General features: G+C 49.5%; 1 protein-coding gene across 1 annotated transcript; it reads left to right on the forward strand.

The window, feature by feature from the left end:
- On the forward strand, positions 1 to 25,179 carry LOC120393047 (macoilin-like). Its single transcript, XM_039517678.1, has 11 exons — positions 1 to 34; positions 1,483 to 1,509; positions 2,252 to 2,287; positions 3,056 to 3,082; positions 3,474 to 3,509; positions 6,724 to 6,750; positions 7,495 to 7,530; positions 15,032 to 15,058; positions 23,877 to 23,897; positions 24,045 to 24,071; positions 25,091 to 25,179. Exons 1-11 carry the CDS (start codon positions 1 to 3, stop codon positions 25,177 to 25,179), a joined length of 387 nt encoding a protein of 128 aa, XP_039373612.1.
- The last annotated feature ends 387 nt before the right edge of the window (positions 25,180 to 25,566 follow it).

Consider the following 25,566-nt stretch of genomic DNA (forward strand, 5'->3'; position numbering starts at 1 on the left):
ATGTTGCTATGTGGAAACTCTGCAGAAGAGAGAGGTGAGGACCAATCATTGTGGTGCTGGCTGATGTAATGTCACAGCTACTGTTCAAGGATCTTGTTGGTCCTTTCCTTTTGGCCACTGGAATTGGGAGGATAAGCGGAGAAAAAACAAGTATGGACCCCCATCAGGGCATACAACCTTCCACTGGAACCAGCTCATGAACTGAGGATCAGTGCTGGGGCTGGTTTTGTTCAATATCTTCATTAATGAAGTGGAGGATGGTGTGGACTGCACCCTTAGCAAGTTTGCAGATGACACTAAACTGGGAGGAGTGGTTGATACGCTGGAGGGTAAGGATAGCATAAAGAGGGACCTAGACAAATTAGAGGATTGGGCCAAAAGAAATATGATGAGGTTCAACAAGGACAAGTGCAGAGTCCTGCACTTTGGATGAAAGAATCCCATGCACTGTTACAGACTAGGGACCGAATGGCTGGGCAGCAGTTCTGCAGAAAAGGACCTAGGGGTTACGGTGGACGAAAAGCTGAATATGAGTCAACAGTGTGCCCTTGTTGCCAAGAAGGCTAATGGCATTTTGGGTTGTATAAGTAGGGGCATTTCCATCAGGTCGAGGGATGTGATCATTCCCCTCTATTTCAGCACTGGTGAGGCCTCATTTGGAGTACTGTGTCCAGTTTTGGGCCCCACACTACAAGAAGGATGTGGATAAATTGGAGAGAGTCCAGCGGAGGGCAACAAAAATGATTAGGGGGAGAGGCTGAGGGAACTGGGATTGTTTAGTCTGCAGAAGAGAAGAATGAGGGGGGATTTGATAGCTGCTTTCAACTACCTGAAAGGGGGTTCCAAGGAGGATGGATCTAGACTGTTCTCAGTGGTAGAAGATGACAGAACAAGGAGTAATGGTCTCAAGTTGCAGAGGGGGAGGTTTAGGTTGGACATTAGGAAAAACTTTTTCACTAGTAGGGTGGTGAAGCACTGGAATGGGTTACCTAGGGAGGTGGTGGAATCTCCTTCCTCAGAGGTTTTTAAGGTCAGGCTTGACAAAGTCCTGGCTGGGATGATTTAGTTGGGTTTGGTCCTGCTTTGAGCAGGGGGTTGGACTAGATGACCTCCTGAGGTCCCTTCCAACGCTGAGATTCTATGATTCTATGATCAGAAGTGATGTGTTCTGGAAGGCTGTGGAGGGGCCCTGCTGTGGGTTTAGCATGCCTGTAATATCAGTGTATCTGGGAGCAGTATGGGCAGGAGCTAAGGGTATTCACCTGACTATGCACTAGGAGGTCCGAACAAGTTTGTTCTTTAGCGACTAGAACAAACTCCTGCGTGTGCTGCCCTTCTACTCTTAGCGCACTGGCTCAAGCAGATCTTGCATGTATCTGCCTGCTCAGACTGGGAAGCACCCTCCCAAATGCAGAGTAGATATACCCAATATTTGGAGCAGCCCCATGCTGAATCCATGATCTTCTTTTCTTGTCTCCCCAGAGCGCGACAAGCTGCGACTGACGATTAGTAAGTTCATCCATGTCCCCAGTACATCCCCTGGGCAGCAGCTTTCAGCCACACACTGTGCTGAGCAGATCAAGAAGCACCGACACCGCAGGGCAGGGCTGAGTGAATATTCTGAGCTGAAATTAGAGTCACATTAGTTACCCCAGTCCCAGTGCAGCACTTTGAGCTTTGCAGAAGATACAGGGTTACCTGCTCTTATGCCTGGATAGACAGACAGGTGTTGCCCTGGCTTGGACGATGCAATGAAATCACATTGTTCTGATGCAGTGGGAGTGGCTAGCTGCTGTGTATAGATGACTGCTGGAGGCTCTTCTGGGTCAGTTCCCAGAATGTGGGTCATGTTTCCATGCTTTGTTGCCAAGGCCAGATCCCAGATGTGAGCCTCAATCATCTGCATGGCCATGCCCTAGATACACCTGAAGTGTGTAGCCTTGATGCTCCAAAGGGCTGTTAGTAACACAGAACAGGAATTCCCCTTAGCTGGAAGGGTTGGGAATGTCAGAGCTTTAATGGGATCCAGACCCACATCTTCCATGAAGGTTAGATAATATGCAAATCCCATGGCTCCTGCATGTTAGTATGTCACTAACCACCAGCCCCACAGCTATCAATGCTGCTGGCTCCTGCACTGGGGCTGGGATTGTGACTGTGGGTCTCTGTAACTAATCCCCGTCATTAGGAGTCACAAAGCATCACACAGCTCCTGTGTCTGTGTCTAACTCTTTTCTCTGGCCCATTTCAGAGACTGAGAAGGATAAGAACATGCGACTGGAATCAGGTACCTGGATAATCCCTAGTAAACATGTGTTTGTGCTTTCACACTATAATGATATAGGACAATCACCACACTAAATGTATAGTCTTCAGTCACCTTCAAGATCATCACCCCCTGCCCTGAAAATATTCAAACACTACAGTGTCTGTAGCTCACATTTCAGTATCATCCGTAATGATGGAGTGAATGTTGTGAATATGGGCCAGTGGGACTTAGTGAGGTCTGGGCAAACTTGCTCCCTACTATGCTCTGTAGGGACTCTGTGAGGTGCACTCCGATGGGCCCCAACACCCACATTGTTCCACTAGAAATCAAGACAGGATCTGAACCCATGTCTTTAGAGTTGGACAGTAGCTTCAGTGCCACACAGTCCCATGGAAACCTTCCTCAGCTTTGCTCCTGCCAGCCACTGATCCTAGAGTCACACATTTTTACAAATCAGCTCCACAAAGGGATTGCCCGCCACACAAATAGGAGGTCTGAGGCCAGGTGACAGGCTGTGTGGTACATATTCTGGTGTAATGCTCCCTTACCTCATTCTCTACAGTGCCATCAGTGGGCAGGTGTGTGCTGCCCCTTGGGGCAATTTGTTCACTCTGTTCAGGTACTGATCTGAGACCTTGACTGTTCATTAACAACAGTTTTGTCTTACGTGTCCTATCAGTTCTGTGTCCCTTGGCTCATTTGGTATTTGTCTGCCTGTCCCTACGTCATGGTTCTTGGAATGATCCACACTGAACCCATGATCTTCTCCATTTCTTCTCTCCCCAGAACTCAAGGTGCAGATTCAGAAGATTGGTAAGTTCACCGACCTCCCCAGTAGGGCCCCTGGGCAGCAGCTCCCAGCCACACATGGTGCTGAGCAGATACAGAAGCACCGCCAGTGCAGGGCAGCGTGAACAGTTGAAACCAAAATCAGAATCACATTACTTATCCCAATCCAACTGAAGCATTGTGAGCTCTCTGCAGGAGACACAGGGTCACCGGCTCTCATGTCTGGATAGAGAGAAAGGTGTCACCTTGTCTTTGACAATCCAATGCCCATCACATTATTCTGATGCAGGAGAAGGGGCCAGCCTGTGACTGGGAGTGTGACTGTGGGTGTCTGTAGGTAACCCCAGTCATTATGGGGCACACAGCATCACAGAGCTCCTGTCTGTGTCTAATTCTTTTCTCTTCCCCATTTCAGAGACTGAAGAGAAGAAGAAAAAGCAGCTGGAATCAGGTACTTGGGTCAACCCCTAGCAAATGTGTGTCTGTGCTTTCCCACGCTGATCATTAGGAATATCACTACATACAATGTGTGGACTTTAGTCACCATCACAATCATCTCCCCCTGCCAAGGATAGAAATGTGCACTGCAGAGTTGGCAGCTCACATTTCAGTACCATCCCTAACAACTGAGAGTGAATTTCATGCCTATGGACCAGCAGGATTCTGGCTAGGTCTCCACTGCCCAATAGTTCCCAGTACGGGGATGTGAATAGGAATGCGCACTGAAGTGCTGCTCTGTAACCACTCCATGTGGATGCTGTGAGTGTGAATTAAAAGATTCCTAGGTTGCATGTATATAGTCCTATTTGAAAAGGACTTTGTTAGTATGAACTAGGTGTTGTTTAGTGCTGCACCAGCAGCATCCACCAAAGCATCCCAAAGCATCACTTTAGTGTAACCAGCAAATCACAGCAACATAGGCCAAACTACGGGGCTGTGTATACAAACTCTTAGTGAGGGGTTGGGAAAACTTCCTCCATGCATGTCTGTGGAGATATCTCAATTCTGACCTGCAAAATATCTGCCATCCCAACTCTGAGCTCCCCACATGCTCACAGCTCTACTTGTGCCCCCCGTTCCCCACCATCTACCTCCCTAATATCCCAGCCCTGAGCTCCTCAGTCCTGTACATGCCTTTTGCCCCTGGCAACTTCACCCTTATATTCTTGGCCTGGGCATCAAATGAACAGATTCCCCATCCACCGCTTCCCGGCCGTCCCAGCCCTCAGATCCTCAGTCCTCTTGTCCCCCCTCCCAATCTAGGTCTGGGCCTGGAAAGAACAGAGCCTCCAAACCCAGCTATGCTTTTTATGGGCTCTGTGAGGTGCACTCTGATGGGTCCCATCACGCACATTGTTCCACTAGAAGCTGAGAGAGAACCTGACCTATATATCTAGGGATGGACAGTAACTCCAGGGCCACCCAACCCGACAGAGCCCTTCCCCAGCTAAGCTCCTTCCAATCACTGACCCTAGAATTACACACTTTTGCAAATCAGTACCACAAAGGAATTACATGGCACAGAAATAGGAGGTTTGTAGCTGGGTGATAGGCTGCGGTAGTGCAGGACTCTCTCTACCCAATACATGTTCTAGTGTGATGGCCCCTTACCTCAGTCTCTGCAATGCCATCAGCTCGGGGCGCAACCCCAAGGGACAATATCTGAGCTCCAATTTATTGCTGATTTGAGACCTTCTCTATTGTTCATTACCAACAGTTTTGTCAGATCTGAGACCCTTGTCTCATTGCGTATGTCTATACTGTACTTGGAAGTGAGCTTCCCAGATCAGGTAGCCAGATACAGGCTAGCTCTGCTCGAGTGTCATGAACAGGATGTGGGCGGTCAGGCCTAGTGGTTGCAACAAGAGTGAGGTGTGAGGAGACAGGCAGGGTCAGGTTACCAGGAGATCAGCGTCAGGGTGTAGGATCAGGTGTGGACAAGGGAAGCAGAGCTCAGAAGTAAAAATCCCATTTGTATGGACAACTTCCTGGTCCCGTGGTTGTTTGAAATAGACGAGGGAAACAATCAGGACCCACCCTGTTCCACTAATCCAGGGGTGGCCAAACCGAGCCTGAGAAGGAGCCAGAATTTACCAAAGTACATTGCCATAGGGTCACAGTAATACGTCAGCAGCCCTCCATCAGCTCCATCCCCACTCCCCTGCTCCCAGCACCTCCTGCTGACCGACAGCCCCACCGATCTGTGCCTCCTCCTCCCTCCCCACACCTCCAGATCAGCTGTTTTGTGGTGTAAAGGAGGCTCTTGGGTGGAGTTGGAGGAGCGAGGGCATGGCAGGCTCAGGGGATGGGGCAGGAAGAGGTGGAGTGGAGTCAGGGCCTGTGGCAGAGCCTGGGATTGAGCAGTGAGCAGCCTACAGCACATTGGAAAGTTGGCGCCTGTAGCTCCAGTCCCGGAGTCGGTGCCAGTACAAGGAGCCGCATATTAACTTCTGAAGAGCCGCATGTGGCTCCGGAGCTACAGGTTGACCACCCCTACACTAATCAGATCTCTTGACTGGAGTCCTCTGTCAGATTTGAGATTGTATGTCTGGTAGCTGTCAGCAAGTCAGTGGGTGGAGGGCTGCAACTTACTGGCTGAGAAGAGCCCTGTGGACCAGGCTTCAGGACATCTTCCTGGTATCAGTCCCTTGACAAGTGAGACCCTCTGGGCAACATTAGACCAGGCTTTTTTAGGTGATTTTTATGGAATGCTCATATTAGTGCAGGGGTGGGTATATTTTCTGCCACTGCTCAGGTTTGCTGGGAGGCCGTATCCCTCTCAGAGAAGGTACTGAAACCTGTCAACGGGGTTTGCCATGTAGGATTTCAAAAGTGAGGCTTGAAACATTAGGTGAATCTCCTGAGAGTCAGGTAATTGACATTCAAAGACTTTGTTAACCTGTTTCTGGATCGTAAAGGAACCAAGGAACTGAAAGTCTAGCTTGTGAGTGGGTCTGCCTGTGCAGAGATGCTCCATCGAGAGCCCCATTGAATAGGTGGGGCCTGGCTGTTGATGGTCCACATAATGTTTGCATTCTTGTCTTGCCTATTCAAGATGTTTCCTCACTCATGAACCTGATTAATCTGCTGTACAAAAGGGTCTTTTTTGATCCATGGGTCTATGTTGCTATGTGAAAACTTTGCAGAAAGGAGAGGCGAGGACCAATCATTGTGGTGCTGGCTGACATAATATCACAGATCCTGTTCAAGGATCATGTTGGTCCTTTCCTTTTGGCCACCAGAATTGGGAGGATAAGCGGAGAAAAGACACATGTGGACCCCAATCAGGGCATAGGTCCTTCCACTGGAACCAGATCATAAACTGAGACCCCTGATCAGAAGTGATGCATTCTGGAAGGCTGTGGAGGGGCCCTGCTGTGGGTTTAGCATGCCTGTAGTATCAGTGTATCTTGGAACAGTATGGGCAGGAGCTAAGGGTATTCGCCTAACTATGCACCAGGAGGTCCGAACAAGTTTATTCCTTAGTCAGTAGTCCAAACTCCTGCGTATGCTTCCCTTCTACTCTTAGCGAACTGGCTCAAGCAGATCTTGCATGTATCTGCCTGCCCAGACTGGAAAGCACCCTCCCAGCTGCAGAGTAGATATACCCAAAATTTGGAGCAGCCCCATGCTGTATCCATGATCTTCTTTTCTTCTCTTCCCAGAGCGCGACAAGCTTCATCTGATGATTAGTAAGTTCATCCACATCCCCAGTACATCCCCTGGGCAGCAGCTTTCAGCCACACATGGTGCTGAGCAGATCAAGAAGCACCGACACCGCAGGGCAGGGCTGAGTGAACATTTTGAGCTGAAATTAGAGTCACATTAGTTACCCCAGTCCCAGTGCAGCACTTTGAGCTTTGCAGAAGATACAGGGTAACCTACTCTTATTCCTGGATAGACAGACAGGTGTCACCTTGGCTTGGACGATGCAATTACATCACATTGTTCTGATGCAGTGGGGGCGGCTAGCTGCTGTCCGTAGATGACCGTTGGAGTGCAGCTTTTCTGGGTGTGTTCCCAGAATGTGGCTCATGTTTCCATGCTTTGTTGCCAAGGCCAGATCCCAGACGTGATCCCCAATCATCTGCATGGCCATGCCCTAGTTACACCTGGAGTGTGTAGCTTTGATGCTCCAAAGGGCTGTTAGTAACACAGAACAGGAATTCCCCTCAGATGGAAGGGTTGTGAAGATCAGAGCTATATCGGGATCCAGACCCACATCTTCCATCAAGGTTAGATAATATGCAAATCCCATGGCTCCTGCATGTTAGTCTGTCACTAACCAACAGCCCCATAGCTATCAATGCTGCTGGCTCCTGCACTGGGGCTCGGAGTGTCTGTGGGTGTCTGTAAGTAATCTTAGTCACAATGGGTCACATAGCATCACACAGCTCCTGTGTCCATGTCTAACTCTTTTCTCTTGCCCATTTCAGAGACTGAGACAGATAAGAACACACGACTGGAATCAGGTACCTGGATAATCCCTAGTAAATGTGTGCTTGTGCTGTGACACAGCATGGCCAGAGGGCAGCAGGAGAGGGTTACAAGGGAGTCTTATTCCCTGTAAGGGGAAGAAAGTTTGCTATAGATTAACTAGAGCACCTGAAGCCAATTAGAGCACCTGCAGTCAGTCACATGTTAAAACCCCCTGCTTCAATCAGACAGTGTGGGAGTTGGAGCAGAAAGGATTGGTGTTAGAGTAGAGAACAGTTTGGAGGAGTTGGAGCAGAGAGGAATTGATGTTGGAGCAGAGAACAGTTTGAAGAGAAGCAGAGGAAAGTTTGGAGAAGTGCTATAGTGGGCTAAGAAGGCTAAGACCCTAGGTAAAGTGGCACCTGGCTTGTATAGAGGGAGGTCAGGAAGCCCCCAACAAGCTGAAGGGTAGGAGAGGGAATTAGCCCAGGGGAAGGGACCGTCAGTTCAAGTGCTTCACCACTATCCTCAGGGCCCCTGCGCTGGGACCTGGAGTAGAGGGCGGGCCCAGGTCCCTCCCTCTCCACTCCCCTCCTCTAGAACACTAGTGGGGCAGTTAATATTCCAATTCAGGGGCAAGAAATGGCACCCTGAACCCCCCCAAAGAAGAGAAAGTGCGAGACCCATCATAATAGTGCTGGCAATTTGCCACACATGGTGTCAGGGGTGGGATTTGCACCCTGGGGACTTAAACCAGGGCTAGCCAAAACCCTCCCGTCCTTAAGATGGACGACGTGGTCAAGGTCCTCATACAAGGCACCGCGGCACAGCAGGAGGCTACCCGGGTCCAAGCAACTGCCCAACAGGAGGTGACTCAGATGCAGCAGAAAACTAATCATCTGTTGATGAGTCAGGCTGCCCAGGACCAAGCCCTGCTGAAAGACCTGGTGAACCAGATGAAGGCCCTTATGGAACTGAACCGCAATTGTGAAGGGACCCGGACCATATGGGCCAGCCATTGCCTACAGAAAATGACATGGGAAGATGATGTGGAGGCATACCTCCTGGCCTTTGAAAGAGCAGCCCTGCGGGAGGCCTGGCCCCTAGATCAGTGGTCTGGTATCCTCGCCCCATTCCTGTGTGGAGAGGCCCAGAAGGTCTACTATGATATGGCCACAGAAACTGCAGGAGATTACTCCAGCTGAAGGCAGAGATCCTGGACAGATCCAGAGTAACAACGGCATTGCGAGCCCAGAGGTTCCATGAGTGGCAGTATACGGAGGACAAGACACCCCGATCACAATTGTTTGACCTGATCCACCTGACCCGGAAATGGCTGCGCCGTCAGGCCCTCAGCTCTGAGAAGATGATGGTTGTCCTGGTACTGGACCGGTATATGAGGGGGCTACCACCAGGCCTCCGGGCTTATGTTGGCCAGAATGACCCCTCCACCTATGATGAGTTGGTCTCTCTTGTGGAAAGACAGCTGGCAGCCCGTGAACTGTTCCAGACCCCAGGTGGAGAGTCACAGAAAACCAGGAAGCCAGTCCCAAACCCAAGGCCCCGGACTGTTGAGAACTACAGGAGACCTGTAACAGGGAGGAAAGACACTGAGGAATGGCCCGAGGCCAAGAAGGGACCTAGGGGTTTGGGAAGAGAGGTGGGGGGCCGGCCAAATAGCCCCATGCAGAGGGTGACAACTGGAATAAGGAGGCGGTGTTATGAGTGTGGGGAATTGGGGCATATAGCAGCCCAATGCCCCAACAGGGAAGAACCTATGCAGTGTAATCTGGGGGATTACGAGGAGCAATGTGGCCTAATCGGCCTGGTAGGGGTCACAATGACCTCACGTGAGTATACAAGATCAGTAAAAATGAATGGTATTAAGACCACAGCATTGATAGATTCTGGGAGTGCTGTCATGCTGGTCTCGGGGAAGTTGGTGGGGCAAGACCAACTAACCAGGGCCAAAACCACAGGGGTAACGTGCGTTCATGGCACTGTGAATTTCTACCCCACAATCCCAGTACGGATTGAGATCCAGGGGAATACTACAAGGGTGACTGCAGGGGTGGTCCCCTAGCTCCCCTATCCTGTCTTAATTGGTAAGGACTTTCCCGGGTTTGAGAGTTTACTTATCCCAACAGAGCCAGGGAAGCGTAGCAACCCCCAGGCTGAGACAGAGGCACCTACAGATAACTTCACCCCAATGTTTGACGAATTTGCTCCAGAGTTATTCTCATCCCCTGGGAAACCCCAAAAGTCTAGGCGGGAAAGGAGGTCAGATAAAAGATTATGGACCAGGATTCTAGCCGAGAACCAAAAAAACTTCCCTTGTGGGTAGGCGAACCCTTTCAGGAGGCCAGGAGAGAATTAGTCCAGGGAGGACTCGGAAGCGGTTCCTAGCCCAAGTAGGAGCAACCCAGGGGGAAGAGTAGAATTAGGCCCCCTAGAAGTAGGTCAGATTGGTACCACACGTGAGAAATTTGGGCAGGACCAGGCCAATGATCCGCTATATGCGAATGTGAGGGAGGAGGTAGTGGAAGTAAATGGCGTACCTGTGGAAGGAAAGATCAAAGGCCCAAGGCCATATTATGTGCTCAGACACGATCTCTTGTACAGGATGGAGCAAATATGAGGGGAAGAAGTAGAGCAACTCTTAGTCCCATGGAAACACATAAGGGCAGTACTAGAGTTAGCTCACAGCCATCTATTTGGGGGACATCTGGGTAGACAAGACACTGGATAGAATCCTAAGGAGGTTTTATTGGCCAGGGATACGAGCAGAAGTCCAGCATTATTGTGCCTCCTGCCCTGAATGCCAGTTGCATAGCCCCCGACCTTACTTGTGGGCCTCATTAGTACCTTTGCCTATTATTGAAGTCCCTTTCGAGAGGATAGCCATGGACATAGTGGGCCCACTGGAAAGATCAGCACAGGGCCACCAAAACGTACTAGTCATCCTAGACTACGCCACATGGTATCCAGAAGCCATTCCTTTAAGAAACCCCACTTCCAAGGCAATAGCAAAAGAACTACTCCAGGTTTTTGCCAGAGTGGGCATCCCTAAGGAGATCCTGACAGACCAAGGAACCCCTTTCATGTCAAAATTAATGAAGGACTTATGTGCCCTACTCCGCATCCAGGCCATATGGACCTTAGTCTACCATCCACAAACAGATGGACTGGTCGAGTGGTTTAATTGTACCCTTAAAAGTATGATCCGGAAGGTGGTAGCACAGGATGGAAAAGACTGGGATACCCTTCTACCGTATCTAATGTTTGCTGTACGGGAAGTCCTCCAGGCGTCCACTGGTTTCTCTCTCTTTGAACTACTATATGGACGCCACCCAGGCAGGATATTAGATATCGCCAAGGAAGATTGGGAAGAACAACCCAATCCAGGAAAGAATGTCATTGAGAACATGACACAGATGAGAGAGCGAATAACTCGAGTAACCCCTATAGTACGAAAACATTTGGAAAAAGCACAAGAGGCCCAGCAGACATATTACAACCTTCGGGCGAAAGTACAGAGATTTCAGCCGGGGGAATGGGTGATGGTGCTAGTGCTGACAGCAGAAAGCAAGCTCCTAGCCAGCTGGCATGGACCATATGAGATAGTGGAAGCCATTGAGGAGGTGGACCATAAGGTCAGACAACCAGACCGCCGAAAGCCAGAGCAAATCTACCACGTCAACTTACTGAAGCCCTGGCGTGACCGAGAGACGTGTCTGGTCATTCGAGGAGCTCCACCCCAGACAGACGACCCACAGGGGCAGGTAAAGATATCTTCTGAATTAACCCCAGAACAATGAACAGAGGTCATTGAGATGATCCACCGGAACCAGATGTTCTGTACACAACCGGGCCGTATGACACTGGTCCAACATCATATTGTCACCAGCCCCGGAGTAAGGATGATGATAAGACCATACCGAATACCGGAAGCTAAAAGGGAAGAAATTAGGACGGAAGTGAAGAAGATGCTGGAACTCAGGGTTATTGAAGAATCCCACAGTCAGTGGTCCAGCCCTATCATCCTAGTCCCCAAGCCTGATGGCACCCTGAGGTTTTGCAATGACTTCTGGAAATTGAATGAAGTATCCCAATTCGATGCCTATCTGATACCACACATTGATGAACTAGTTGATCAGTTAGGCAAGGCCCGATACCTAACCACTCTGGATCTGACCAAAGGATATTGGCAAATTCCCCTGGCCGAGAATGCCAAGGAAAAGACTGCCTTCTCTACACCCAATGGCCTGTTTCAATACACTGTCCTCCCTTTCAGACTCCATGGAGCCCCTGCAACATTCCAACAGCTTATGGATAAGTTACTGCGACCCCATGCCAAGTATGCCGCCGCCTATATAGACGGCATAGTCATCCATAGCCCTGACTGGGAAACGACCTAGGAAAAGTAGAAGCAGTGCTAGACGCCCTGCGGAAGGCCGGCCTCACTGCTAACCCTCTCAAGTGCGTGATAGGACTAGCTGAGGCCAAATACCTTGGGTATGTAGTAGGGAGAGGTTTAGTGAAACCCCAATGGAACAAAGCGGAGGCAATACAAGGTTGGCCTCGACCAGTCCACTAAAAGCAGGTCAGAGCTTTTCTAGGGATAGTAGGATACTATCGGAGATTCATCCCTCATTTCGCCACAAGAGCAGGGCCATTGACGGATCTGATAAAAGCTCAGGGCCCCGAGATAGTAAAATGGACTGATACGACAGAAGAAGCATTTGCAGATTTAAGGTCAGCCTTATGTTGCCATCCAGTATTCATAGCCCCAGACTTCGAGAAGGAATTCATCCTACAAACAGACGCCTCAGACGTAGGGCTAGGAGCCGTCCTTTCACAGATGGTAGGGGAGGGGGGACACCCAATCTTGTACCTCAGCCGGAAACTCCTCCCCAGGGAACAAAAGTACACTGGCGTTGAAAAGGAATGTCTGGCGGTAAAATGGGCTATGGAGACTCTCCACTACTATCTACTGGGGCGGTGGTTTACCCTCATGACAGACCAGCCCCGCTCCAGTGGATGCACAGAACAAGGAGAAGAATGCAAGAGTGACTAGGTGGTTCCTATCCCTGCAGACCTTCCATTTCCGGGTACAGCACAGGGCTGGAAGCCAACATGGCAACGCTGATGGCCTATCGCAACAATACTGCCTCTCGTCCCAAGTAGCCCAACCCCCTGGTGTTGAGCAGGGGGGCAGGGATATGTGATACAGCATGGCCAGAGGGCAGCAGGAGAGGGTTAGAAGGGAACTTTATTCCCTGTAAGAGGAAGAAAGTTTGCTATAAATTAATTAGAGCACGTGAAGCCAATTAGAGCACCTGCAGTCAGTCACATCATAAAAACCCCTGCTTCAATCAGACAGTGTGGGAGTTGGAGCAGAAAGAATTGGTATTGGAGCAGAGAACAGTTTGAAGGGAAGCAGAGGACAGTTTGGAGAAGTGCTGCGGTGGGCTAAGAAGTCCAAGACCCTAGGTAAGGGGCACTTGGCTTGTGCAGAGGGAGGTCAGGAAGCCCCCCCACAAGCTGAAGGGTAGGAGAGGGAAGTAGCCCAGGGGAAGGAACCGTCAGTTCAAGTGCTTCACCACTATCCTCAGGGCCTCTGGGCTGGGACCTGGAGTAGAGGGCGGGCCCAGGTCCCTCCATCTCCACTCCCCTCCTCTAGGACTCTAGTGGGGCAGTTAATATTCCAATCCAGGGGCAAGAAATGGTGCCCTGAAACCCGCCCCTCAAAGAAGAGAAAGCGCGAGACCCATCATAATAGTGCCGGCAATTTGCCACAGTTTGCTTTTTAAAATTGCAATTTGATTTAATTCAAGAGATAATGGCAGGGCTCTGAGTTCACTCTGTGCACATTATCACTTCACTTGTGCCATCATGATATAGTCCATTGAAGCACCACCAATAGGAGAACAGCACAGCCTGATTATGAAAATCACGTGACAAATATTCACCAATCGAAGAATGCATTTTGAGGGAAATTTAGAAGAAGCACAAATATTTTACTTTTTATGAAATTTTCCCAGGGTTATTTAGGTTTTGAATGAAAATTCCCAATTTCCCAAGTTGAAACATTTTACTCAAAAATTCCCAGATTTTGGAAAATTTCCCAGGATATAGAAGCACTGGATACACATTCTGTTTTGGTGCTCCTTTCCCTCATTCCCTGCAGTGCCATCATTGTGGGTGCTGCCCCCTGGGGACATTTTTGGGCTCTGTTTAGGGGTTAGTCTGGGACATCATCTGTTGTTCATTAACAACAGTTTTGTCTGACATGTCATGTCAGTTCTGAGACCATTGGCTTGTTGGGTATGTCTACACTGCAATTGGGAGTGAGCTTCCTGATTGGGTAGCTCACTTGCTTTGCTTGAGCTAGTGCTAACAATAGCAGTGTGGCTGGGGTAACAGGTGCAGTGGCTCAGGGTAGCCAACCAAGTACGTACCCAGGGGTTCTAAGTGGGTTTGCATTTGAGGTGCTAGCCCAAGTGGCTGCATGTGCTCCTCCTGCCTACCCTGCTGCTTTTAGCACTCTGGCTCAAGTAAAGTTAGCACCTGTCTGCCTGCCCAGACCGGGAACTCAGTCCCAGCTGCAGTGTAGGTGTACCCAAAGACAACCCCATGTCACTGCTCTTGGAACAACCCACGCTGAACCCATGTGTCATAAACAGATAGTTAAGGGTTAAGGTCTCTTTTACCTGTAAGGGGTTAACATGCAGTACCTGATGACCACCTGACCAGAGGACCAATCAGAGACAAGATTTTTTTCAAATCTCTGTGGAGGGAAGCCTTTGTCTGTGTTTCTTTGCTCAGAGAGCTCTTTTTGGATCTAAGAGAGGACAGTCATGTCTCCAGGTTCTCCTGGAGTAGTTTCTACTATTTAATAGTGAGTATTAATTAGAAAGGTGAATTAGTCTTTTGAGTTGCTTTCTATATTTGCAATTGTATGTTTGCTAAAGGAAATTCTTTATTCCTGTTTGCTGATATTGCTTTTACTGAGAAAGAAGGGAGGGGGGATTCTCTCCAGAGATTGATAAATTTAGACCCTGTATTGTTCTATCTTGAATTACAGAGACAAGTTACTTTCTTTTTATTCTTTAATAAATTCTTTTCTATTAAGGACTTGTTTGGTCTTTCCTTGGGTGGATTCTCAGGGAAAGAGAAGGGGGAGGTATCCCTCTGTAGTTAGATCCCGGTATCTCTCCTAGGAAAAGGGAGGGGGGAGGAAGCAGGGGGAATGGTTTATTTCTCCTGGGTGTAAGAACTCCATGGATTTGGGGCTCTTGGAATCCCCTAGGATTTTGGGGAAGGACTGTGTCTCAATCCACATTTCCTGATTGAGTGGTGGCAGCTTACTAGATCTAAACTAGGATTTTAGTTTAGAGGGAAACCAAGTGAGGTCCCCACATTGGAGCCCAACAGTTCCAAGTGGGAGTGAAACCTATGACATGGAAGGCATGCGGGTCCTCACTTTGAAACCCCCCAGTTTCAAGTGAGGGTAGACTCTGACACCATGATTGTCTCCTTTTCTTCTCTCCCCAGAGTACCAGGATCTGCGTGAGAAGTTCGGTAAGTTCATCCACCTCCCCATTAGAGCCCCTGGGCAGAGGCTCCCAGCCACATATGGTGCTGTGCAGATACAGAAGCACTGGCCCTGCAGGGCAGGGCTGAGTGAACAGTTTGGGCCAAAATCAGAGTCACATTCATCACTCCAGTCCCACCACAGCTATGTGAGCTCTCTGCAGCAGATACAGATACCTACCTGCTCTTATGCTTTTATGCCTGGATAGACAGACAGGTGTCACATGGCCTTTGGCTATCCAATGCCAATCACATTGTTATGATGCAGCAGGAGGGGATGGTCCCGCTGTTGTGGGGAACTTTCCTGGCTTATAAACTGTTGCGTTGCATGCGGGCCGGATAAAGCACAACAACCAATATGATTGCAAGCTGAATCGTTTATTATTTACAATGCATCATATTATATAGGCTTCTCCATATTAGCAAACGTCAGACACACCAACATTACATTGCTGCTGATTGGTTCTTTGTCTGATACACACACTTTTCACATGCATGGCCCTTTGCTTACTGGTTTCCCATTTCCCATGCAACTTATCTGATCCCAGTTAGGCCACCTGGCGTCTGTCTCCCACGGGCTAGCTCTCAACTTTCTCATAACAACTTTATCTAACTCCTCTATTCTTGTTGTCCTGCTGCTGTAACTTTCCACCAAGGCAGCATAGGGATGATGTAACCCTACAATAAACTACCCTGGTGAAATGGGCTAGCGAAAGGACTCCCTTTACCCCGCTCCCACTCCCTTTACCCAGAGGCCTGTCTGACCTCAACGGCTCCCCTTCTACTCTCCAGTGTGGCGAAGTCATTGTAACCCCGCCAAGGCTGGGCCCAGGATTCCTGGGGAGCTGAACCCCTCCAACCTTGTCATGGTCACTTTGGGTAGGGGCTAGGGTGACCCCACTCTGGGGTGCTCTCTCTGCACTGGATCCACTGATTGTTACATATAGTTCAAAACAAATACAATTGATTAAACAGCAATCTTTTTTTTAAAAAAATAAGGACAAAATGGGAAAGGTTAAAGGAAAACATATAACCCCGCTCTGTGGCATGGGGGTGTGACAACCAGTGTCTGTGGGATGTCAGGGAAGTTCAGTCTGTACCTACAAGTCCCAGGCCTCCTTCTCAGGCCCTTGCTGTGTTCCAGGATGCTGTGGGTCGGACACTTGGTCTGGTGGTGGCCACATGCTCTCAGACTCTAGGTGACAGGACCCTTCTTCCCAGCATTTCCCCCCCCCCCCCCCGCCCTCGGTCAGGGTTATGACCTTCCTCCCAGTCTGGCCTGCAGAGCCTCTTGGCTAGGGGCATCTCCCTGCACTTGGCCCGCTGCCCAAGGTCCCCCTCACTCTCACCAGCTGCTCACTGCACCCGGCTCCAGACTGCTCTATCCCCAGCTCCAGCTCCAGCTCCAGCTCCAGCTCCTCTACTCTGCCTCAGCACAGCTGCTGCTGCTGCTCTGCCTCCAGCTCCCTGGGCTGATTCTCTGGCCCCTCTTGCTCTGGTTGCTGCAGCTCTCCTCCCAGCACAGGTCCGCTCTGCAGGCTGTTTCTGTGACTCTGCTCCCAGCTCCGACCTGCTTCCTGGGTAGCTTTTCTGGCCCCTCTGGCTGGCACGGCCCTGCTCCCCAGCTCAGCTTGGGCCCCTGCTTTCCCCTTAGCTCGGCCCCACTCTGTCTGACCCAGGTGTCATGGAGTTCCCGGGCAATGCTCTGGAACTGCTCCCCACAAAGCCAGGCAGGACTTTGGGGAGCCTCCTCTCCCTTGGAGCAGACTGTTTTCAGGACAAGAAGCTCACACGTCTTCACCTCCTGGGTCTCTCCTTGGAGTATTCAGCATCCTCTGCCCCTCCGTGTGCTTCCCACGGCGAGCCCGCCCCAGCGGGGTCCTGGGGAAGCCACCTGGTCCTGCACTACCACTTCGTAGTCAGATGTAACTCTTAGCCAGCCAATAAAAAAGAGGTTTATTAGATGACAGGAACACGGTCTAAAACAGCGCTTGTAGATACAGCGAACGGGATTCCTCGGCCGGGTCCATTCTGGGGGGCAGTGAGGCAGACCCCCACATCTGCACTTCACTCCTCAACCCCAGCCAGCTCCAGACTGAAACCCCCCCCCAGCCCCTCCTCCTCTCCTCAGCTCCTTTCCTGGGCCAGGAGGTCATCTGATCTCTTTGTCTCTAACACCTTTAGCATCCCCTTGCAGGGGGGAAGGGCCTGGCCATTAGTTGCCAGGCGACAAAGGGTCGGCCAGAAACTGACCCCCTCCTCCCCAGTATTCAGAGAAAACATTAAGAACATTCCCAGTTCCTCACATCAGGTAATTCGAGCTCACACAGAGGATGGAACCCCCCTGGCCTCCTGTCTCCCTGATTAGCCTGCCCACCCTGTCAATCAGGCTGACCTAGAGCATTGGCCTCTCCACATTGTTCCTGGGGACTGTCAGTTACAGGGTCCGGATTTCCCATTGACCTTCCCCGTTTTTTAGTACTGGGAGCAAGCCAACCAAAATACCCCCACTGAGTTTTAGTAAGGGGACAACGGTCCCCTTACATTCCCCCTTACTAAAATTCTGCCACAGCCACAATATTCACACCAGTACATCCGGTCCCCATCTCAACAACATATACCCACATCATGTCATATTAAAACCCATTAACAATTATTAAAATAACATTTAACATATTTAACATTCTACATCTACTTCTTTATACTATACATGACAATATTCATTAAAACACTACATAGAACCAATAACATCATCATCTCTAAGTTTAAGTTTAACAGGCAGTACACCCTTAGTAGTTCTCTGGAACCTTCTTAGGACTGATGGTTCATTACCCATTTTTCTATTTTCCTGTCCCTGGGTAACACTAGGTCAATTTGAGGGATCTGGCCATTTTCATCAGGGTTTGGGTTTGCCCCATTGATTTCAGTCTCCTCAGGAAATGCTGCTATATACCTCCTATGAGCCCTGTCAGACTAAAAGTCCAACATTTTAGCTGGTCTCTATGTACTGCTCTCTCAGGACCTCTTTGGTGTTCAGTCTGGATAGTGCAAACCGGCAGTTTGGGATTGTTGTGGATGACCACAGTGTGGGGATTTGGATCCCATTTGTCCTGTATTTTATTACGCCTCCGGCATCTATGGCTACAAACTAGTACACAGTCACCAGGTCTGATCAGAACCCTACTGGACTTGAGATCATAAGTCCTTTTCCTACTTTGGGCTGTATCTTTAGTTGTACTGAGAGCTACTTCACAGTCTGTCTTCAGCCTGTCATGGTGACCTTTTACCCAGTCATTCAAATTGGTCACCTCATCCTTAGAAAAGACTTTTTGATGCTTCTCTGGCAACGCCCTTAAGTTAGCCACCTGTGCGGGAATCAGCCCTTGGCGTGCCGCTTGAACTGAAACTGGCAGTCTCCCACCACATCTTTTTTGAGGAAAGGTAATTCGTCCTCCCTGCTCCCTCCTTGTCACCTGCAACTCATTCCCATTCTCTTCAAATGTTACCTTCACCTGAGGAACCACTCCCTCAGGCCGGTGTATCTCTGCAGTTCTGTTTTGAGTATGCAACTCCACAGCCTTCAAACTTGAGTTTAGAAGACTCGCTGGTACTCTTCCTTTGATGTCATTAGATGGCATTAGTACATTGGCTGGCTGGAGCCCATTGGGTAGGTTTACCCCAGATGTAGGCTCTACAAGAGTTCGATATCTATTGGTACCCAGCAGTGTTCATCAAGGATCTTCCTTCTTTGATGAGGAATAACAGTTTTCTGTTTTTTGCCCACTCTAACATTTCCAATCTGCCCCATAGGGCCCAGTGAATGGTTGTGTCTCTTCTTAGAGGGCCCATGACAGTTCATCCTCCTGGTTCCTTCTACTGGCAACAGTAGCTCCCTCAGCTCACTAATGATGTTCACCCCTAGAATACCTGGGACTCCTTCTCCTATATGGTTCCTTTCAGAGGCTTTGCCATTGAGGATGAAGATGCATTTTCCTGGCAGTGACTGGCCTATGTAGTCTGTGTCTGCTTCGAGGCATCCCACTGCTGGGATTGCCAGTCCATTAACTGTTGTTAGATTTACAAACTGTGTGCTGTGCATGGTCAGCTCCTGGTCTTTCAAATATTTTTCAAAATGTGACTCAGTAATGGTGGTGACTTCTGAGCCAGTATCTAACAAACATCTGGTCTTCACCACCGCTATACATATTTCAGCAGTTAGACAGTCTCCAAATGCTTGCTTACCGAAGTCACTAGATATGATGGCATCGCTCACGTTCCTTTCAACATTGTATGCAGAGTGATTTTCCACCAATGACAGGCCTAGGAATCCTTCTGCCACTTTTTGGCCTTCTACTATGCATGGACAATTCACTCTTGGTGCTCCATTGGTTTCCAGCGCATGGGACTCTGTTCTCCTTCTCAGTGGACATTTTCGGCTAGTATGCCCTGGCCTTTCACAAATGTAACAAATGTACCTTCCCAGCTCATCCTTCAGTGGGGATATTTTGGATCTCAGTGCCCTTGGGTATTTTGGAATATTAGTGGAAGTTTTTTTTACCTTTCATCACTTAAGTCATCACTTTCAGCATCTCATCCTGTTGGACCATCAGTTTTTGGACAGCCTCATTTAAGCTGTCCAATGTTAATTGTGTTTGGGGCAGGGCCTTTTCCCCAGTAGTTGTATTCACTAGGCCCACACTTCGTGTCAGTTGATTTTGAATAAACTAGCCAATGCCGATTCAGTTTCTCACCATTCTCAAGCACTCTTTCATGGTGTGACTTTGAGATGTGTCACTTTTGCTCATTTACCAGAAATGTCATATACTTGATTTTGCCCGGCCCATTCAAAATTGTATGATCAATATCGGCAGAGTTTAGGATCACTGGCCATAAAGTAGGATCTGATATATCGATTTGTGGTGTGCAGTTTTTCTCACTGCTGTTTCTCTCACCATGTGAGGCTGATTTTCTTTATGTAAGCAGGTTCTGAATGAGCTCTCCCCTGACAGCTAGCTGGGAGGGGGAGAGACTTCAGGAGCAAATTGTATTTACATGAACACACCTACTCTGCCTAGACATCCACCAGATAGAGCTGTGTTACTCAAAGTGATCAACGTTGGCTGGTGGCAGATTACAAATCACTTTCGTACAGAATGCAGAGGTAGTGGAATGCTGTTACCAATGTTATTGTCATTATTGTATGAATGTAGGGGAGCAGAACTGTGCTTAACCTGTCTCAAATGAGGGGCTCATCCTCAGCTGAAAGGACCTCATTAAGCCAGGGGCTTCAATGCCAGAGCCCTGTGAAAGTAAGAGGGGTGGGGAAAGATATCCTAGCCAGGAGTTGTGGCCTTTCCCTAAGGGTCTCCATTCTGGGTTAACTTGTTCCTCTCCACTATTCAAAGAAATTGCTATATAGGCTTCCTGAGGAGCCTCTTTGTTATTTTAAATGCTCAATCAGAGCTAAAATCAGTTGTACTGGGCCATGTTTCTGCCCTGCTTGCCAAGAGCCAAACAAACACCAAGTGACTGACCTGAAGAGGTCACAGCAGAGAGGCAGGTGGCAGTAGAAGGTGACTGATGAGCAGCCAGTAGAAGTGGCAAGCAGGCAGCTGGCCAGAGCAAGTACTCAGAGGGTGAAGCAAGATGCCTTCTTCCTGGACTGGGTCATGAACTCACACAGATGCACCTCTCAACCCTGCAGCCTCACTGACCCAGGACAACAACTGTGAGTGGGGTGTGATGAGGGAGAAGAGTGTGGCATAGTAAATGAATGTTTGGTTGTAGCACTCAAGAACATGAGGCAGAAGGCACTGCCCTATGCACTCTGGGGTGGGTGTCCTGCTCACAGTTTTATGGTTATGAATCCTGCTTGTGGCATTTTTCCTAATTAATGTCAGGTGACTTCCCTCCTTTCATTAGACATTTATTTTCTACCCACTCAGACTCTGTGCTTCCAAGTGGGGAAGTTTTGCCTCTCAGAGGCACCTAGGGGTGGTGTGTAATTTTCCCGGGTTACTGGTGGGACTCGAGTTGGTTCTGTGTTGTATTGTTGAAAAGGAACCCCTAGATACTGAACCTGGCCCCTGTTGCTGCTGGCTTCACCTAGCAGAAGGGTTACATTTATAATTTCTCTCCTTTTCGTGTAAACCAGATTTTTCTTTGTCATTACTCTCCTTTTCATGGGAGCCACATTCTTCTTTATCATCACTCTCCTTTATGCCTCCAGGAAAACAGGACAATTCTCCATCACTTTCCTCAAATTTCCGTTCCCTGTCTTCAGGTAAATCTGATAATTTCTTAGAAATAGGATTTCCATCATTTTCACTTCACAACTCAATTTCTTCTGCAGTAGGACAATCATTACTGTCTAAAGCCAGCTCTGTGTTGTTCTGTTTCAGATATTTTCCAATCAAATTTGTCCCTTGCTGCAAACTAGATTGCAACTGAGCTTTTTGCTTCCTATACTAAGCTCCTGAAGACTTCTTCAGGGACATCTTTTATTTTCTATGGGGGAGACAGACAGTATTAGGGAGAGCAAACATCTATATTCCACTGTCTTAGAAAGTCATCAAACATTACGTGTTAAGCATGGCAAAAGAAGTATTTCTTTTATATTGTTGTGTACATAGGGGTTCAATAGATATCTCTGGTGTCTCCTTAAATATGTCCTTCACTAATTATACTCTTAAAGTCTTAAAACACAAGCACACTTTCACAATTACACAATAAAACAAGGTTCACAATATCACAGCTGTGCTCTCACTTCACTTCAGTTCATTCCTATATCTCACTGACTGACAGGTGAAATCTTCCTCCTTATATGCCTGTGAGGGCATGGCTGACAACATTCTAGAAGGTTCAAGGAAAATGTATCAGAGGGGTAGCCATGTTAGTCTGGATCTGTAAAAAGCAACAAAGAGTCCTGTGGCACCTTATAGACTAACAGACGTATTGGAGCATGATCTTTTGTGGGTGAATACCCACTTCGTCGGATGCATGAAAATGTAGCTTTCAGAAAGTTTGGAAGGTTCCACAAGATTCTACAAAGGTCTAGAACATTCTAGTAGGTTAGTGAAAAATGAATCCTCATATGGAATAACTGAAGCATGTTACTTCAAGCATTCTATTTTCCCTTTTGTTGCTAATAACAAAAACAGTACCCCAAATTTGGTGCCCCCCAAGCTCGGCATCTCAGGTCGCCCCTTAAATCCTCCCTGACTGCAGCTGGGAGCGACCTTGGGTAGCAAGACACAAACTAGTTCTGCTTGAGGTAATGCTAACAATAGCAATGTGGTTGTGAATAGCAGGTGCAGTGGCTCATTGTAACCATCCAAGTACATACCCAGAGGATACAGGCAGATTTATACTAGCCCAAGGCACCACCTTAGCTACCCCAGGCTGCCCTGCTGCTTTTAGCTCACTACCTTGAGCAGAACTAGCGTGTGTCTGCCTGCCCAAACTGGGAAACTCACTCCCAGCTGCAGTGTAGATGTACCCAAAGTTTGGAACAACCCCACGTCACTCTGTTTGGAATGACCCATGCTGAATCTGAGTCACATTAGTCACTCCAGTCCCATGGCAGCACTGTGAGCTCTGCAGCAGACACAGGGTTACCAGTCCTTGTGCCTGGTTAGACGAGGGTGACCATACGTCCCGTTTTGGCTGGGACAATCCATTTTTAAAGCCCTGATCAGTTGGCAAAAGCAAATGAGACAAATGCCAACTTTCATGAGAAAAGTGGCGTGTGGTGCAGAGGAACATGTGGGGGGCGAGCAGAGATGCCAGCCCTGAACAGGGGGGAGGCTGGGCTGTGGGGGGTGGGGGAAAAGGAAGGGAGAGTTCCAGTTGGGGGTGCCGGCAGGGTTCCAGTGACCAGCGGCACCCTCAAGCAGGGGGCAAGGTTCGAGTGACCAGTGACAGTCTTGTTGGGGAAGGACACCTTGGGCAAGCAGCTGAAGCCTGTCCTGTGGGGAGGGAGCTTTGGGCCAGCCCCACATGGTGTCCTGTTTTCCCTTTGGGAAATATGGCCACCTTAGGGTAGACAGAAAGGTGTCACCTGGCCTTTACCATCCAATGCCGATCACATTGTTCTGATGCAACAGACAGGGGCCAACCGCTTTCTATAGATGACTGCTGCAGTGCAGGCTCTGCTGCGCCATTTCCCAGAACATGGCTCACGTTTCCATGCTTTGTTGCCAAGGCCAGATCCCAGCTCTAAGCTCCAATCATCTGCATGTCTATCCCCTAGTTACAGCTGGAGTGTGTAGTTTTGATGCTCCAAAGGGCTGTTAGTATCACAGGAAAGAAATTCTCCTGAGATGGAAGGCTGAACAATGTCAGAGCCATAGAGGGCTCCAGACATGCCTCTTCCATCAAGGTTGGATGCTTTGTAAATCCCACCCAGGAATTTTATTCTGTCAATTTGCTTTTAAAATTTCAAATCTACTGGGGGCCACTGCAGCCAAACAACAGCTTCTTACAGGCCTGAATTCTGAGTGACACCGGTGTAAATCCAGACTTGTTCCAGGGGAACACATGCAGTTATTTTGGATTTACAGCAGCACCACTGAGAGCAACATTTGCTCCAGTCCCCAATACTAAGATGCAATAAAAAGGCATGCCTGAGAGATGGGCATTGCAGTTACCAGAAATCTCTGGTCTCTGGGGCGAACTGGGACATTTCTCCTTTTGCAGTGAGGGACCACGAAGAATGTATAAAGCGATCACCTGGTCACAGAGCAGCACCCAGAACTCAGTCCTCTGCCTAAATGCCAGGGAATAACTCTGTCTCTTTCCATTTCAGACAAAGCAGTCACACAGCTAGGTAAGAGAATGTGTTGTCATGTCACATTTCACATTGCTTGGTTCCTTTATATCTGCCTTACTCCTCTCCCAGAACGGCATCTCCTGTGTGAGCGAGTTCCCTGCACTTGCCAGGCCCCTGACCATGTTTGTTCCTCTTCCCTTGCAGATTTCATGAGGGCTCAGAGCTACATGGGTGAGTGGGGCTGTGAGGGGCTGAGCTGTCAGGGGTGTGAGGTGTCCATGGGACAGGTGGGGCAGGGAGGGAGCTGGCTGCAGAGCCATGGGGCTGGATGCTGTGAATGATCCTGAACACGCTGCCCTGAGCAGTAAGTCTCATCTCCGGGCAGCTCCCTCGCAATCCCCACCTCAGCTAGTCCTGAAGCCCACATCCCATCTCCCATTTGCCCATCAGTGATGATCTGTCCCTACCCCATCAGCTTCCCAAACAGGCCTCTCTCTGCAGCCTGCAGCGTCTTCAGCCCACTGGACACAATCCATGGGCCCCCAGGAGCAATGTTCCCTCTAATGTTTTACATCCATGTGTGGAATGAATTTTGTTAAGTGCACCAATATGGAGATGATGTGTGGAGGGGGTGGGGTCAAGGGGTTCAGGTTGCAGGAGGGGGTTGAGGGCTGGGGCAGAGGGTTACGATGCAGGGGATGAGGGCTCTGGCTGGGGGTGTGGGCTCTGGGTGGGGCTGGGTATGATGGGTTTGGGGTGCAGGCTGCCCCGGGGCTGCAGCAGGGAGAGAGGACTCCCCCCAGCCCCCCCCACAGCAGCCCGGGGCAGAGGGAGAGGTGCCTCTCCCGGGTCACAGCAGCTCCAGGACTGGGTTGGGCCTGGGGAGAGATGCCTTTTCCCACCTGTGTGGCTCTTGATAGCCTGTTGAGTGGCCGTGCAGCTTAGAGGGAACTTTGCCCAGAATCTCTAACCCTTCTCAGGGACAGATCCTGTGCAGGGGATAGTGATAGTATACAAGAAGTCCAATCCCCCACTCCAGCTCTCCACACCTCTCCACCAGCTCAGGCCCAATCACAGCCCTGGAGCTCCCTGGAGCCCAAGGCTGGATCCAGGCTAGCAGTGCCAGTCCCACTAACCACCCCAACCCTTAGGCTGTCCTTCACTGTGCTGGCTGGAATCTCTCTCCTGTCAGATTGTGGGGTCCCCGGCTGACCCATGGCTAATGGGGATATTCTGGTTTCTCTCCCCAGTTCCTGTCACCCTGGATCCAGATTCAAACACCCCGAGCTCACCATCCCTAAGGATGGCCGAAGAATCCAACATGACCCTGCCTCCTTAGAGCTGGCTACCCTATCTGGGGCCCTGGTTGCTGTGGGGAGGGAGGGATTTGTGGCCAGGAAGGTTCATGATGGGGAGGGAGTGGCTTGCCGGGGTTACTGGGAGGTAGAGGTGGGGGACAGCCAGGACTGGGAGCTGGGGGTGCTGAGTGAGTCTGTGAGGGACAGAGTGAGACAGGAGAGGCTGGAGAGACTCCTTGAGGGGGGGTGCTGGGCTCTGCGGAGATCTGGGAAGCAGTATTTCCCCGGGGAGGCCGACACTGTGATCCAGAGCTGGGGTGTGACACTGACAGTGGTTGGGGTGTATCTGGATCTAGAAGGGGGGAGTCTCTCATTCTATAGTGTCAGTTCAATGGCCCTTATCCTGGAGATTCCTGTGGAAGGTTCTG

Source organism: Mauremys reevesii, unplaced genomic scaffold, assembly GCF_016161935.1.
Source record: "Mauremys reevesii isolate NIE-2019 unplaced genomic scaffold, ASM1616193v1 Contig14, whole genome shotgun sequence".
NCBI classification, from domain to species: Eukaryota; Metazoa; Chordata; order Testudines; family Geoemydidae; genus Mauremys; species Mauremys reevesii.